The 16,025-nt window shown below is 55.2% G+C and overlaps 2 protein-coding genes across 3 annotated transcripts; both read right to left on the bottom strand.

The window, feature by feature from the left end:
• Positions 1–535: 535 nt before the first annotated feature.
• Positions 536–4,290, bottom strand: PYCR2 (pyrroline-5-carboxylate reductase 2). The gene is made up of 7 exons (XM_036277462.1): positions 4,089–4,290; positions 3,837–3,907; positions 2,635–2,814; positions 2,316–2,537; positions 2,006–2,098; positions 1,677–1,840; positions 536–1,151 (listed from the first exon to the last, which is right to left on the bottom strand). The coding sequence occupies exons 1-7, from the start codon at positions 4,153–4,155 to the stop codon at positions 986–988; spliced, it is 963 nt and encodes a 320-aa protein (XP_036133355.1). The 5' UTR covers positions 4,156–4,290; the 3' UTR covers positions 536–985.
• Positions 4,291–5,355: 1,065 nt separating this feature from the next.
• LOC118640673 (left-right determination factor 2-like) lies at positions 5,356–8,312 on the bottom strand. 2 transcript variants are annotated; one of them, XM_036277662.1, is made up of 5 exons: positions 8,063–8,312; positions 7,041–7,069; positions 6,823–6,938; positions 6,421–6,663; positions 5,356–5,719 (listed from the first exon to the last, which is right to left on the bottom strand). In XM_036277662.1, the coding sequence occupies exons 1-5, from the start codon at positions 8,310–8,312 to the stop codon at positions 5,356–5,358; spliced, it is 1,002 nt and encodes a 333-aa protein (XP_036133555.1). The 2 variants fall into 2 exon arrangements, with proteins under 2 accessions (XP_036133555.1, XP_036133554.1); XM_036277661.1 differs by having other exon boundaries at positions 6,823–7,069.
• Between the last annotated feature and the right edge of the window lie 7,713 nt (positions 8,313–16,025).

Here is a 16,025-nt window from a genome sequence, read left to right as displayed (position 1 = left end):
AGGATTTGAACTCAGAGCTGATGATCATGCCAATGGCACAGGCAGCGAACCCCCAGGGACAAGTGCCAGGCACACAGGCCTTCTAGGGAAAAGCCAGGCCCAGTCTGGCTGTGCAGATGGCACACTACGCCTCAGCCAGGGGCAAGAACATGGACAGCCTCACCGACTGGCAGCTCAACTGGGGTAAGTTGCTTATTGCCTCTAGGCCTTGGCATCTTCTGTAAAGGAAGGAAAAGATCATCCCTGAGAGGGCGGTTGGAGGAGCCAATGCTCAGCAGGCCACTTGGCTCTTCTCTGCCAGGCGCTTCGGCTCATTCTAGAACACATCTCCTGACCCTGACCCTGACCCTGACCGTGGGGCCAGGCTGGAGCAGCTCTCAGGGCCTGGCCCCTGATTTCCTCTCATCCCTACATGGTGTCCTTAGCACTCCCAGACCTGGCCAGGGCCTCGAGTTCTCTAGAATGATGACGAACGATTAAGTATAAGAAAAGCAGAAAAGCAGGGTAATAAATAATAAAACTTTATTAAGGCAGCTAAACTTAGGGGAACTGAGTAACACGTTCTCAGTGGTACATCTATGAAGCAACAGTGAAATACAGCGTAGTCTCACTTCGTGTGTTTCTGACTGTGACAATTCTAAGTTGTTCACTCTCAAAGAGAAATACCCTTGTCACCTTGACATGGCATCACACTAACCCTGCTTTGGGCTCCCATTGGAGAACCATAGTTGAAGGTCCTCCCCAGACCTTCCTACCTGAGCTGGGCCTCTAACAGCGGGAGATGTGCAGGGTTCCATCTGGCTTCTAGCATCAACTGCTCCTACGGAGCGTCTTCCAGCATGGGACAGGAGGGGCAACCAGGGCCGCCTGGTCTGAACAAACATAAGGAGGTTTTATAACAAGGATCTGAAAACTACCCAAGCCTGCCCTCGCCCTGCATGGCCCCTCGGCCGAGGGCTCTGGTCAGAGAGGGCCAGGGGCTGCCTTAGTCCTTCTTGCTGCCTGGGGCCGGCCTCCTTGTAAGGACCTTCCCTGGGCTGCAGGGGGTCAGCGTGGACACTGTGGGGGATTCCAGCTTCACTCTGTCCAAGAGGGTCTTCTTGAGGGCAGCTGGGGAGATCTTTTCTTGGTCAGCCATGAGCTGCAGCTCTCTGGAGACAAAGTGCGGAAGGAAAGTTGGAGGCGGAAGGCAGTAACCCTTGGGGCCAGGACTCCTCCAGCCTTCCCATGCATACAACCAACCCGTTGACTGGACACCACACAGAATTAGAAGCCCAAACCAAACACTCCTCCCACCTCCGAGACGTGCTCGTTAACTGAGTATTACTACACAGACATAGAGCACTGAGTGGTATCTGTGGTTACATGGGAAGAGAGAAAGTGTGGAAAGTCACAGGGTTGGAAGTCATGAACTTGAAGTTGAATGCTGCCTCAATCACTTATTGGCTGTCTGACCTTGGGGAACTGAATCAACTTCCTCAACTATCAATCAAAGCGAATCCCAACTACCAGACTGTGGTGAAAATGAAATGAAGTAAGGCCTGCAAACTCTTAGCTAATAAGTCGTGCTTATTAACAGAGTACAGATTCCAACACTGCTAATGGGACCAAAGACAGTGCTCAACCAGACCAGGGGCTGGCTGGGAATGGGGAGCCTGGGTGGAGGAGAGACCCACCGTGTCCGGATGCAGGAGGCCTCGACTGCATTGATGAGCAGGGAGCGGAAGCCCCCACTCTCTAGGAAGTGCAGGGCATGGATGGTGGCACCCCCAGGGGAGCAGACGTTGTCCTTGAGCTGGCCTGGATGCTGCTCTGAGTCCAACAGCATCTTGGCAGCCCCCTAGAGCACAAGGGGAATGTGAGAGGAACAAACTGCAGGTGCACCTTGGGACAGGCTTCCCCGATCCTCACCACAGCTTTCCACCCGCACCCTGCCCCCAACTCACTGACCCACAAGACCCCTTCATCCCACACCCTGGTTCAGAACATGCAGGAAGACACTGACCAGCAAGGCCTGGGCCCCCAACCGGACTGCCAGGCGCCGCGGCAGGCCCATCTTCACCCCACCATCAGCCAACGCGTCCAGGGCCATGAACGCCTGTGGAGACACTCGCTGAGTCTTGGGGCGGCAGGCACTCAAGGGCACCTTTGAGGGTTTGCCTTTCCTGACCACTGGCGCTAGTGTCAAGGATCCGTTTCCTTCACCAGCCAGCTGCACCCAAGAGGTGGGTGGCACTCCCAGCCTAAGCCTGCCTGCCATCCCATCTTACTCCCCGGGGTCCCCAGAAGGCTGAGTAAGTATATGAGGGCCTCACATAGGCAGGCCCACTGCCACTGAGCCCTGTGACAGCATCAATCAGGTCCTCCTCCACCTCGGTGCAGAAGCCCACGCTGCTCATGAGCTGCTCCAGGAGCTGCCCATCCTCCACCAGGGCATGGGTGCCTGTGGCATACACGGTGGCACCTTCCCGCACCACCACAGGTGTGTTGGTCATGCAGCGAATCACCTTGGGGGCTGGCTGGAACGCCATCAGCTTCTGGAGCAAGGAAGAGGGCGAGTGAGTTGCCAGGGCACAGGCCCCACTAGCACCCACCCCTCCCCTCACCCAGGGGCAGCAGAGCTGAGACAGGCACCTTCTCCACAGAGCTGATGGTGACACCAGCCGCACAGGAGACTACGATGTGCCTGGCCTGGACGTCAGCCCCGACCTCGTCCAGGATGAAGGGAATGATGTGCGGCTTCACGGCCAGGAACAGGACGTCGCTGTGCCTCACCGTCTCCTTGTTGCTCCGGGTCAGGTTCACCCCCATCTTCTGCGGGAGGAAACTGCGGCTCAGTGCGGGGCAGCCTCGCCAGGTATAGACTTCCCCAAGGAGCAGCTGAACCCCTGCCAAGCCTATTCTGCCAGCTGCAGCCTGGAATTCCCTGCCTTGTCCCCTCAGGGTCTGCCCCGAACCCCACTAGCAAAAAGTTTTCCAATGTTGCTACCGGGCAAGTGAGCACAGGTGCAGAGTGTGGACCAGCTTCTCACAGCAACCAGGAGATGGCTGTCCCACATCCCCACCAACCCTCTGGCACCCAGGCACCCCTCTGCCAGGTAAGGAGTCTCCGTGGCTGGAAAGCAACAAAGGGAAAGGTGAAATGCTAGCACCCAACAGTCAGAAGCAGAGCTGGGTCAGGACCTATCCCAACCGTGGACACTGCTTCTTCAAACTATATGGTCCCTATGTGGTCCAGGGGCGGTTTGGAGGACAGCCATCCCTGCAGGACTCCAAACTGAGAAGCAGGAGGGCTCTCCAGTGCTGGGAACATCAGCCATCCTAAGCGCAGACACTGCCTATCATCTGCCTCATTAGACATCTCCTCCCGCAATGCCCAGATTTGGGGTGAAAACTTGGAATATTTTTCTTTTAGAGAAAGGAACAACCACATTGCCAGGCTCCTTCCCCACACGCTCATTCGTGCCTCAGAATAACACAGCCTGCGGCTACTATGCCCTCCATTTGCTAAGTGAGGAAACTGAGGCTCAGAGTATCATAAGGACACACAGTCCACGAAGACAAATGAGTATTTACTGGGTACCTACTATGTGCCAGGTGCTTTCCATACATAAAGACCTCAATTAATCTGACCACCCCAGTGCCTGGATTTGAGCCCCAGTCTGTTTGCCTGGGTGCTCTCACCACACTGAGCTGCCCCAGGGAAGGTGGGGGATCCTGATGCTGCAGTTTGGGGAGGGTGTCAGCTGGCTGATGACCAGCTCAGGAGCTCAAGAGAATCGGGCCACCCTCCTGGGCCTCGGCCCTCTTCCCCACACCCCTCTGGCCCCACCTACCCTGAGCGCGGACACCGTGGGCAGGTCCATTTCCGGGGAGCTGGCTATTATCTTGTGAGCCGACAGGACGCCTACAGCAGACAGGGCTTTTCAGCTAGGGACCGTGGGCCACCCCGTTCCCGCGCTTTCCCTGGGAAAGCAGCAGCAAAACCCACCCGGCTCTAACAGTGCCGGTCTCCCTCCGCCGCTCGGTCCCTTACACCGACCTGAGACCGGGGCCTGCGCGTCCGTCGCCCGCCTCCTCGCGCTCACCTGCGGCCGTGAAGCCCCGCGCCAGGGCACAGGCCAGCTGGCCCGCGCCAATGAAGCCCACGCTCATGGTCCGGGGCTCGGCGTGTACCGGCAGCCGCGGGAACCCGCTCTACGTGGGCCGGAGGCACCGTGGGGGAAGACCGAGCGTGGGAAGACCCAAGGCCCGCGTGCGCAGAAGCTGGATCCTGGGTGTTCCCTGCAGCTTCCGGGCCGGATCCCGCTTCCCCGCCGCACTCACTCCCAGACCGCGCGTCAGGCCCCATGGCCCCGCCCCGCCCAGGCAGCCAATCCGAGGCCGGGAGCTCGGAGCGGGCCAATCCGAGGCCAGGTCGGGGCTGTGCGCCCGCCTCCTATGTACAGGATAAATTAAATACAGAAATTATACTAGAAATTAAAAACAGAGACACAGAGTGAAAGCATTTTTATTCCGCCAGGTTATCTACATTCAGTTGTTGTTTTTTCCTTCTAAATAATAATAATAAAAACGTAAATACATGTGGTATTAATTGGTGATAAGTTCTCTAAAACAGTGGGGGAAGTAACTAAATATGCACAGGCGGTGCTGGGTCTCTGAAGAACTGAGGAGACGGGGAGGTTGGGGCTGCCTGATCCCCAGGGCAATGACGTCTTAGAGCTGAGTTCAGCTCCTCCTTTTAATGGACACGGTAGCTCAAAGGCTTCTACGTTTGCTTGAGGTCACAGCTAGTGGCCTTGTTTGATCCAGAAACCAGGTGTCCTGATTCCCTGTCCACTGCCCCTGGCCTGAAGCCCTCCATCCTCCCTCCTAGCACCCTCTCAGGGGAACCCAGGTATGTTTACAAAAGTCCAAAATGAGTCAACAGAAGATGGGGGTTCATTTTCAGACATCCTCCCCATCTAGGGGACACATAGGGATCTGGGATTTTGTCATCATGTAATAGAGTAAATGAGTTCTATTTCTGCACTTATCATGGGGTGTGTTGTCCCATACTCGGTTGAGAATTTGTCAGAGAACAGAAGCTCCCAGGCGATCGTCGGTCCATACTAAGCTACACCAGCTAACAAGTAGGCCAGGATTTCCTACTCAGCAACCCCAAGTGGCATTAGTAACTCATGTAAGTGCTTAGGGTGATGGACAGAAGGACAAGAAAGGGAAGGACACTTGGAAAGGTAAAATAGGGGCCCTAATTGGGGTAGGGTACCTTGCCAAGTAGAAAACTAAAACCTACATTAAAACCTGCTTTGGTGCACGCGTTTAGTCAGAGGCCTCAGTGGCTATGCCCAGTGCCTACGGCTCCAGCTTCCTTGGCACCAGCGCCCCGTCCGAGGCACAGCTGCACTTCTGCACCCTCATGTTGGGCAGGCTGACCACCTGGGGCCGGGGCCTGCCTCCCTCCTTGATGCTGACGATCATGGGCAGTGAGGTCGTCTCTGAGGCGATGCACTGCCTCGGCCCCAGGAACGGCCACTTGAAGGTCAGGGCCTCCGGGGGCTGCTGGCAGGTGCCCACACACTCGTAGGCCAGGAAGCCGGGGGGCTCCAGGACCCAGTTCTCAGCCCACTTCATACCCTGCAGGTCAATGTACATCTCTTGGCGGCAGCAGCGGGTGCCCTGGGTCACTGGTGCCTCAGCATCGCAATTGCCCTGAGCTCTGTGGGGGCAAGGAGAGGAGGGGTCAGAGGTCAGTTGGGAGGGCTGAGATCAGGGGACCCAGGGAGATGTGTGATCCATCTCTCATGATGTTATAAAAGCTGGGTATTTGTAATAAATAGTGAATGAATAAACATCCAAAACATAAATCAGCTACTCTTTATTAAAGGTCTCCTAATATTCCAGGCACTGAACTAGGTACCTCACATATGTATCTCAGATGGTACCTACATTTATCCTGACATAAACCTTCATGAGGGTCCAGCATTATTCCTACACACGTGAGGACACTGAGACCCAAAGGTGTGAAGCAACATGCCAGAGGCCCTGTGACCAGTAGAAGTCAGAGCTACATGGAACCAGTCTGTACGACTCCAAAGGCCTGTTACTTGTCCCATGAAGAAAGAATCCACTGATGTCAGAAGACAGCTGTTCAACTTAATGACAGCTCACGCTAATATTTTTCAAAGAGTTAATTATGGAAACGGGTAAAATGAAATTAGGGGTAAAATTGTCATTGATTTCTGAGTATCAATGACAACATAAAAACTCACTGAAAGTAGCTGAAGATATTTTTCAATATTTGAATAATAAAATTTTCTACCATTAGAAATTGACGTGTGGTGGGGAGTGAATGGGTCACATCCTGGGCTGTCTGCACTCATCCACTCAGCGAATCCACTCCTGCCCGCTAGGACGTACCCAAAGTCCTTGAGGTCCAGGGTGTGCAGCTCCAGCTGCGGTTCACCCTGCCGGGTGTCCGTCGGCTCCTGGGAGGCGAAGCGGACCAGCTTGTGGGCGCTGGAGGCCAGCGGGCCCAGATGCTCCCTCTGCACCGACACCTGCAGCAGCAGTGGCTCCTGGGGCCGGCTCAGCTGCTGCCAGAAGTTCACGGCCTCGGTCACGTCGAAGGCCTTCCAGCCGCTCTCGCGGATGGACACCAGCCTGCACCAGGCGGCAGACAGAGGCGCTGAGGATGGGTACTGGAGGAATCTCTCCAACCCCCTCCCATCCCTCTCCGGGAGATAGGCCCGCCCCCTTCACCCCACTGCAGCGCCCCCTTCTCCTCCACCCTCCCCCTACACACATCCTAGGTTTCCCCACCTGGAGTCGATGAGCGCGGTGCGGTTGGAGCCGTCCTTGCGGACCTGCAGCCACTCCACGGTGACCCGGGCCCAGTCGCTGCGCGGGGAAAGCCGTTCATGCCTGCGGAGCGCCGCCTGGGGGACCGGCTCCTGGAAGAGGCGCAGCACGGCCTGCACCAGCTCGCTGTTGGGGGGCAGCCGCTGCTCCATGATGAACACCAGCAGGCGCCTGGAGGCCTCGGACACCAGGAACCTGCCGGCCACCTCTGGGGACAACAGCAGAGTCAGCTTGGCCTCTCCAACCACCAGGGACCTTTGAGGGTGGCAGGGCCACTGAGGTGGTGGCCTGATGGGGAGAGAACAGCCCCTGTTCTGTTTCCCTGGGCCAAGTCTGGTTCCCTAGGGTCTGTGGCCTTTTACAACAAGCTCCACCAGCAGAAAGCCGCAGCCCTGGGGCCGAGCTAACAGGGTCAGCTGAGACGTTGAGGATCAGAATCCTCACCTCGGGGCACTGGGGTCTGTCTCTGGGCACTGAGTAGGGGAGTCCCAGGCCCACAGAGGTGAGGAGCTGAGTAGGATTCAGGCCCCCTGATCCCTGACAGCTAACTCAGTGTTATACTTTAGTATTTGCAGGTTACCCCAATAGTTTCCACCCACAAAACTGCACTTGAATGTTCACAATCTGGCCGGTAGGGCAGACATAGTCATACCATTGTTCGCAGAAAAGCAAACGGATTCAGAGGTGATTTTAAAGCCATTTGCTCAAGATCAGGCCACTTGTGGCAGTGTGAAAATAGACCCCACGAAGCCCCAGTTCTACCGAGGCCTCTGAGGCTGAGCCTGGGTTCTTCCATCCCCATCCCCATCCACAGCCCCACCCCCACCCGCACCTGCTTCCTCTTCTCTGAGGCCTTGACCTTGGCAGTGGGTCCAGCCTAGCAAGCTAGATGGGACCTCAGGGCGGAGACCAGCCCTCCTTACAGTCCAGGGTCCCCCCTCACTGCCTTGTAACCCTGGGCGCATTTATCACAACCTCCACCCAGCAGTCAGGGGCAGCTCTGAGACCCTGAGCTAACAGCTGAGATGTCGAGGATCAGAATTCTCGCTTTGGGGTACTTGGGTCTAGCTGTAGGCACCGAGGGGGAGGGGTGAGCCCCAGCCCCAGAGAAGGGCCTCAGACAGCCTTCCCAGATGGGCACATCCAGTCTCAGCACCCCATACCCCAAAGGACCAGGTGCAGCAGGAAGGGAGGGACTCACCTCGGAAGTTCTGGCTGAACCTCTTTCCACGGGAGGGGGCCCCGTGACTGCGCTTCAGCAGGGCCACGTACTGGGCCCTCACGTGGGCAGGGGTGACCAGCTCCTCCACGTCGCTCTTGTCCAGGACGGGCGCCTCGCCGAGATGCAGCTGCTGCAGCAGGCTGCCCAGGATCTGCTCCTCGGTCATGGCCACCCCAGGGCTGGTCAGGGGCAGTGCCCAGAGTGCCCAGCAGAGCCACAGGGACCTCATGGTGTACTTAGGAGGAGGAGGAGAGTAGTTGTGTCCCCTGAGGAGGGTCCAGGAGGGTCCCAGCTGGGTGTGCTGAGAGCCAGGCTGGGCCAGCTTTATAGCCAGCCCTGGGCTGGGCCTGGGTGGTGAGAGGGAGGGGGGGAGAGAGGTCACACCCCTTGCCCTCCTGGGAGCTCAGCAGCTAGACGGGGCCACGAGCCCTGAGGAGGGGGCTGTCTAGAGAGGGCACAAAGGCTGTCTGGACGCTACACGGGCTTGGGCTCTGGCCGCCGCTGTCTGGCAGCTCAGTAATAATTTTAGTGCCTGTTGAACTTCGCTGGCCCTACCCCAGTCCTCGCCCATGAAAAACCAAGCCCATTCTGTGAAAAACAGAGTCCTCCAAGACTGCCGTTTAGGTCTGTAAGGCCAGTCTGGGTCTAGGTGTGTTCACTGAGGAGGGAGGGAAAGTGGTCTCATTCCTGCCTGTTCTGGGCCAGACCCCATTCCGGGCATTTCACAGATGCCCCTAAGTCGTCTCCCTCCTGCAGTCCCGCAGGCCCCCTCCTCTCCTCTCCACAGTCCCCAGGGGACCTTTCCCCCTCCCTGTGGAAGAAGGAAGCTAGATGCTGTCTGGACAGGAATCGGGCTCGGCTCTTTGGAAGGGCCAGGGAGTGAGGTTTCTGCAGTGTCTGCTGTCACACTGCACAGAGGGACAGCTACCCCAGGTACGGTCCTTCTGGGGTGCGCTATGCGGTGAGCCTGGCCGCTGGTTCCCACCGCCACGCTCAGCTGGAGCCCATGGCACGCCCAGACAGGGGTCAAGGGACAGGAACCTGGAAAGCAGAGGCCAGAGCTGCCCGGAGCCATGTCCTGTCCAAAGCTGCAGGTACTGGGCACATTGGGGTGGGCGGAAGCCCCTGTGCCCCCTCAAACACACACTGTAGACTGGCTGGGTTCAAACATGCTGCTGGCTGGCTGTTTGACCTGCTAGCAAGTTCCTTGACCACTCAGTGCTTCAGCTTGCTCATCTCAAGGAGCAGTGATGGTAATCGGTCTAGCACACAGGGCTCCTATGAAGATGAATGAATTAACCCGAGTAAGCTGCTTAGCCCAGGGCCTGGCACAGTAAGCCCATATAAGGGCTTGCTGTCATTATCTGCACAGTCATTGCATTCTCCGGGTGTGGCTTGTCTAAACATGGCAACAACCAGAAGAGCCCACGGCCTGCCAGGGACTGTCCTAAGCCCTGGACGTGTATTCATAACAGTCCTAGGAGGCAGGTATCAGCCCCGCCCCCGGTCTTCCGTGGGATGCAGAGTCAGGGCACCACCTGGCCAAGGAACCTGCCTGCTCTCACTCAGCAGAGGAGGGCTGGGAGGTCATCTGTCCCCAGAGGGCCCTCCTGGCCCAGGGCATTTGAGGAGGTGCAGGAGGAAGTCCTTCCCCAAACCGGTGTTCTGCTATGTGGGAGGTGAGCGACGATAGTGAAGGAGGACAAGGACTGTGGGTGAGGGCCCAGGGGCCCAGTGGGCAGGGAGCACCCACTCTTCCCCTTCCCAGTGGGGCCTCCTCTGTAGGTGTGCTGTGACTGGCAGGTCTCTTGTGCCATCTCCCTGCCACTGTGCTCCTCACCCATCCCAGGCAAGGAAGAGAGAAACTTCTGGTGCTCGAGAGCGAGTTTCCCCTGGATGAGAGCCCAAGGACAGTGTGCACCGACTGCCACCATCTGCACACGTGCAGGACAGTGAGGGACTTTAGTAGTGGCGGGGGGGGGGGCTTAGAATTTGTGGAAAGGGAGGAAGATAACACTAATAATAGTCATAATGGCTCACAGTGCTTACGGGCTGGGGCTGAGTGTTTTATATACTTGAACTCTTTATCCTCACAACTTGTCACTATTGTTCCCATTTCACAGATGAAGCAACTGAGGCATAAAACCTTACCTGACTTGCCCAAGGTCATATAGCTAGGAAGTGCCAGAGATAGGGTGGGTCAAAGGGAAGGAAACGGGGATTCTGTTAAATATGAACACAGGACAACGTAAGAGGAAATACAGAAATTGTGACAGCTGAACCCAAGAGGGGACTCTCGGGGTGACAGAATCATGACCTCCACTGCTTCCCTGCTCCCCTTTCCTTTCCTCTCCCTCCTCTGTCTCCACGGAATCAGTGTAATTCGCAAGGAGGAATTCAAATCCCTTCACGGGGCTCATATCTCAAAGGGTTTGACCATTCCTGAAATATAAGGCGCCACCTCTGTGTTGGAACCAAACAGGCCCTCCCGCTCTCTCTGTGACAAGTGTAGCCTTCTTCAAAAGAATAGTGTTGCTTTTCTTTGCAAGTGATGATTAGCAGGGAAAGGACTTATTGATGCAAACATTTGGGCCTCAAGTCAGGCCAAAAGGTGCAGAAGTATCACATTTACAGGCGACTCCGGCCCTGTGGGCCTTAGTCCCTTGAAGCTGCCCTGGGCTGTTCCATAAATATGCAAAGTCCACCACCCTTGGCGCTGGGTGAGAGGAAGCCCTGTGGCTTATCACTGGCCAGGGTGGTGCCAAGGATATAACACCCAGGCTGCCCTTGCATGCCCTGGGCCCCTCGACAGTCCCCCAACATCTAGGCCCCTGGGAGCTCCGGGGCCTGAACCTTGAGGCCCTGAACTGGTTCCAGCAGGAACCTGCCATCAAAGGCTGAGGGAGGCCAGGCCCCTGGTGCTGACCCCTGACCGGCATATGCCCACGTGAGGCTCCCTCCCACCAAGGAGATGCTTCAGGGCTGAGAACCCATGGGCGTGCCCAGTGGTCGGGAGCCCCTTCTGCACCTGGGGTAACTGACCAGTTAAATTGAAACTTCATTTTCCAGAACACAGTCGAGTGGAAGGTCCCTCCTCTGTGGGATTCTGTGTCACCCCACCCCACAGATGTCTCAGGGTGCTCCTGAGCTGGCCTCCCAGCATGAGCCCCCCCAGAGGTGAGTCTTCAATGGGGACTGGAACAGCCCGGCCAACACCCAGCGTTGCCGACTGAGGACCAGACCTGCCTGCCGGTGGGCTTCTGGCCCCAGTGCTCAGGAGCTCCGAGGGGCTACTGAGGACCTGGGCAAGTGGTCCACCGCTGGGAAACTGAGACCCTTCTCCATCTTGGAGAGCCCCCTGAAGGGGGACAGCCTGGGAGCATTCGGCACCCCCAGGGGGTTTACCCAGCAAGGTGCTATATCCTCCTCCTTCTTCCTGCTACTTTGGAGAACTAGAGGAAAATGATTCTATAGCAGATACTGGAATAACGTTTCGTTCACTGTCATTTCATTATAACACTGATGAGGGAAAAAAATCACTTCTTGGACAGGGCCTGTGTAGAGTTTGCACGATCTCCCCACATCTGCGACCTCCCCACATCTGCCTGGGTTTTCTCCAGGGACTCCGGGTTCCTCCCACAGCCCAGAGATGTGCGCAGGAGGTTAGCCAGCGTGTCTGCATTATCCCAGGCTCAGCGACTGTGGGCGTGATTGGCCCTGCGGCGGGTGGGTCCCACCTGGCGCCCTGAACTGCCGGGAGAAGCTCAGGCTTCCTGAGACCCTGAATGGAACCAGTGGGGTTGGAAAATAATGATCTCATCTGTTTATATTCATCTTTTTTTTTTTTTTTAATTTTTTTCCTTTATTGATTTGAGAAAGAGAGGAAGAAAGAGGGAGAGAGAGAGAGAGAGAGAAACATCGATGAGAGAGAACATCAACTGGCCGCGTCCTGCATGCCCCCAACCTGGGCCTGGGCCCTGACCGGGAATCGAACTGGTGACCTCTTGGTGCATGGGTCGACCCTCAACCACTGAGCCACACCAGCCAGGCTATTCATCTTTCTTAAATGTACATATAGCTCACATTTATTTCAGTGTTCAATGTTAGAAGTGTTTGGGGTCTTTATTTAGAAGTTTGATGATGTTTCTGTGCCCAGAAATCTGCTGTAGGAGCTGAATTAGTTTCTATCAGTGAGCCGGTGGTGACACTGGTTTCCTCATACGTCGTTTCCCTTAAAGTCACCGTTTCTGAGAACCTATCCATGACTTTGGTTGAGGACTCACAGTACAAATGATTCTGACTGTACAGTCAGAGCTGAAATGAATGATCCACGCCCTTGCCTTGCCCCCAGTTCTAAGAGCTAAGAAAACCGAGGTGACGATGTCCCCAAGCTCACACAGTTGATGGATGCCTGATTCCCAGCCCAAAGTTCCTTCCACACCCTCAAGCTATTTCCAGTGCACAGACTCACTGACCCCCGGAAGCTGGCAGGAAGCAGCCATCAGCCCCAGGTGAGCTGGGGACCTAGTCACTCCAGGGTCGGGGCAGGGCCGGCAGGGGAGGCCTGGGAAGCAGACAGACAGGATAAACCTCCAGACTCCTGCTGCTTTCTGGACACAGGCTCCTGGTCCCGAATGTGGATTCCAGGCAGCCTGAAGTTTTGCTCGGGGGGAAATAAAATAATTGGGCAATTAGCCAGTGGCCAGAAGAAGGCCAGGAGTGTGGATTGGGAGACTTTTACGAGGGACTCAGTCGTCAGGAGGGCTGCTGCCCTTTGTCATGTAGAGGAGGGAACCCAGCCTCCTCTCTGAGTGTGGGTCTGGGTGGAGAGTCTGATGGGTCAGTGGTGGGGTCAGGATGGGCTTGAAAAGCAGAAAAACCATAAAACAGCTTTGTCTGACCTGGGGTGGGGAGACTACTTATACAGCTCTCTAATTCAGACCTCTCTCTTCCAAAGCTTTTTAAGGTGAACAAAGCCCATACTATTTACAAAGCTATATTGTTAGGGATTTTTAAACATTGTGAAGAACCCTTTTCCCAGAGATTATGTTGTGGATGCTCGAAGTGTAATTGTGCTGTAGGGGGACGCAAACACTTTCGCTCCCATGCATATCCATTAGGGCTGAGGACGCTTAGACAGTCTCCTCGCCCTGGCCGGCCAGTTTGGTTCAGAGGTTAGAGCCTTGGCCCTTGGACCAAAGGGTCACGGGTTCGATTCCCCGTCAAGGGCACGTACCTAAGTTGCAGGCTCCATCCCTGGCTCCAGTCAGGGCCCTGCGTGTGCGAAACAACCTATATGTGTCTCTCTCACATCAATATTTGTTTCTCTCCCTGTCTCCTCCCTCCCTCTCTCCCTCCCTCCCTCCCATCCACTCTATCTAAATATTAATATCTAAAAATCAATGGAAAAATATCCTCAGGTGAGGATTCACTAAAAATACGGTCTCCTCCGTCCCCCACCCCTAAGGCTGACCAGCCTTCCAGCAGGCTCTGTCCCCTCTGGACAGGACGGCATGGTTTCTGCAGCAGTGTTCCTTGACCTGGTGCCATCCCACACAGCTTGGCCATCACGGAGCCACAATGACAGCTGCCCCTGAGCTGCTCCATTTAGCAGTCTGGCCTCTCACAGAACAACCCCGGATGGTCATGTCTGGCTCATTCTTCTCCTTGGGCCTAAAAGCCCTTCAACTCTTCTTTACCTTTGAAATGTTCTCATGTGGGTCCAGCCGGTGTGGCTCAGTGGTTGAGCGTCGACCCATGCACCAAGAGGTCACCAGTTCGACTCCTGGTCAGGGCACATGCCCAGGTTGTGGGCCAAATCCCCAGTGGGGGACATGCAGGAGGTGGCCAATTGATGTTCTCTCTCATCAATGTTTCTATCTCTCTCTCTCCCTCTTTCTTCCTCTGTCTCTAAAATCAATAAAGAGCCCTGGCCTGTTTGGCTCAGCGGTTAGAGCGTCAGCCTGAAGTCCAGAGAGACCGGGTTCAGTTCCTGCTAAGGGCATGTACCTCGGTTGCAGTTTGTCCCTGGCCCTGGTTGGGTTGTGCAGGTGGCAACCAATCGATGTGTCCTTTTCACGTCGATGTCTCTCTCTTTCTCTCTTCCTCCCACTCTATCTGAACAAAATAAGGAAAAATGTCCTCGGGTGAAGATAAAAAAAAATAAAGAAAATAAAATCAATAAAGAAAAAAATTATTAAAAAATGAAATGTTCTCGCCCTGGCCAGTTTGGCTCAGCAGTTAGAGCGTCGGCCTGCGGTCCGGAGAGACCCGGGTTCGGTTCCCGCTAAGGGCACATACTTCGGTTGCAGTTTGTCCCCGGCCCTGGTTGGTCGTACGGGTGGCAGCCACTCGATGTGTCCCTTCATGTCGATGTTTCTCTCTCTCTCTCCTTTCCTCTCTCTCCCTCCCACTCTATCTGTACAAAAAATGGAAAAATATCCTCAGGTGAGGATTAAAAAAAAAAAAATGAAATGTTCTCTTTTGGTAAGTCTCAGATAAATCACACTTCCTTCACGAAAATTCCTCTGTAACATTCTGATCACCCCCATCTGTCCCTGCCCTGTGCTCCACTATGTGCTCTGGATGTCCCCGGCCCCGTGTGAAAACAACTGGATGACAGACACTCTCTGTGCCATTCTGGGTAGACAGGCTGGTGCGCAAGCCTCTCAACAGAGCACCAGCTCAGCGAGGGATGGACACCCTCTTGTTTGATCCTGTAATCATGCCTAGCACGGTGCCCTGAAAGTAACTGGTGCTCATGCAATATTTGCTAAATGAGAAAAGGATAGAGAGAAATGGGTGGATGAGCCTCTTTTTGCTAAAAATTTTGAAATTTGGATTAAGAGACATGAGACCAGGGCCCAGATTGAGGCCAGTGTGCATTCAGGAAACTAGTAATGAACACCTACAACTTTCATGTTGAAAACCATACACAGTTGGCAGGTGGGCAGATGTGACAAGCGTCTTCTACACTGCTACCTAAGCCGTGGTCAGCTTCCCCAGAGCAATGCTGTCTCTTGCATACACTTCAGGATGGTCTGAACCTACACAAGCCCAGGCACATGATAACATCGGTATATAGAGCAATTTTCTTTTCTTTTCTTTTTTTATCCTCACTGAGGACATTTTTTTTCCATTTTTTGTTCAGATAGAGTGGGAGGGAGAGAGGAAGAGAGAGAGAGAGAAACATCGACGTGAAAGGGACACATCAAGTGGTTGCCACCCACACGACCAACCAGGGCCGGGGACAAACTGCAACCGAGGTATGTGCCCTTAGCGGGAACCGAACCCGGGTCTCTCTGGACCGCAGGCCGACGCTCTAACCGCTGAGCCAAACCTGCCAGGGCGAGATGGGAAATTCTTAAAGGTCTGGATCGAGTCATTTTCTGGGCTATGGGTACTGAGTTCATCAGCGTGGAGCCCGAGTCCAGGAGAGAGGAGGAGGGCGGAGGGATTGACCGTGAGGGTCCCTACCCTGTGCTCTAATCTCCGGAGCATGCCTGATAAGCCGGGAAGGAGGGTTTGCACGTTCTGAGAGGTAATTGGAAAGGCGGGCTGAGTAAACAAAATACATAATAATGAGCACGGAGTCACTTGAAAAATCAGTAGGATTAGCTCTCTCCTGCTGGGCTGGGCCCTTTCCGCAGAAACTCAAGCGGTGCTGCGCCATCTCAGAAAGGAAGCGAGCGTTTGCCGTCCACTGTGGTGAGAAGCTTTCCCCTCCCCACGTGCTCATTAGGGAGCGTGACAGCCCGGCCACCACGCAGCCCCTACACCTCCTGCAAACACGTTCTGCTTCCTCTGCGATGCAGCTCTAAGCTGTCCTTTGAGCATTTGGCCTGCCTCTTGGTGTCTAGGCTCCGAGGTTCCTGGTGGGAGCTGATGAATTATCCAAACAGCGTGCGTGTGTGTGTGTGTGTGTGTGTGTGTGTTCAGACAT

This window comes from Molossus molossus, unplaced genomic scaffold, assembly GCF_014108415.1.
Source record: "Molossus molossus isolate mMolMol1 unplaced genomic scaffold, mMolMol1.p scaffold_m16_p_23, whole genome shotgun sequence".
Taxonomy (NCBI): domain Eukaryota; kingdom Metazoa; phylum Chordata; class Mammalia; order Chiroptera; family Molossidae; genus Molossus; species Molossus molossus.
Note: the sequence above shows the minus strand (reverse complement) of the source record. Positions and strands in the feature narration are given on the sequence as shown.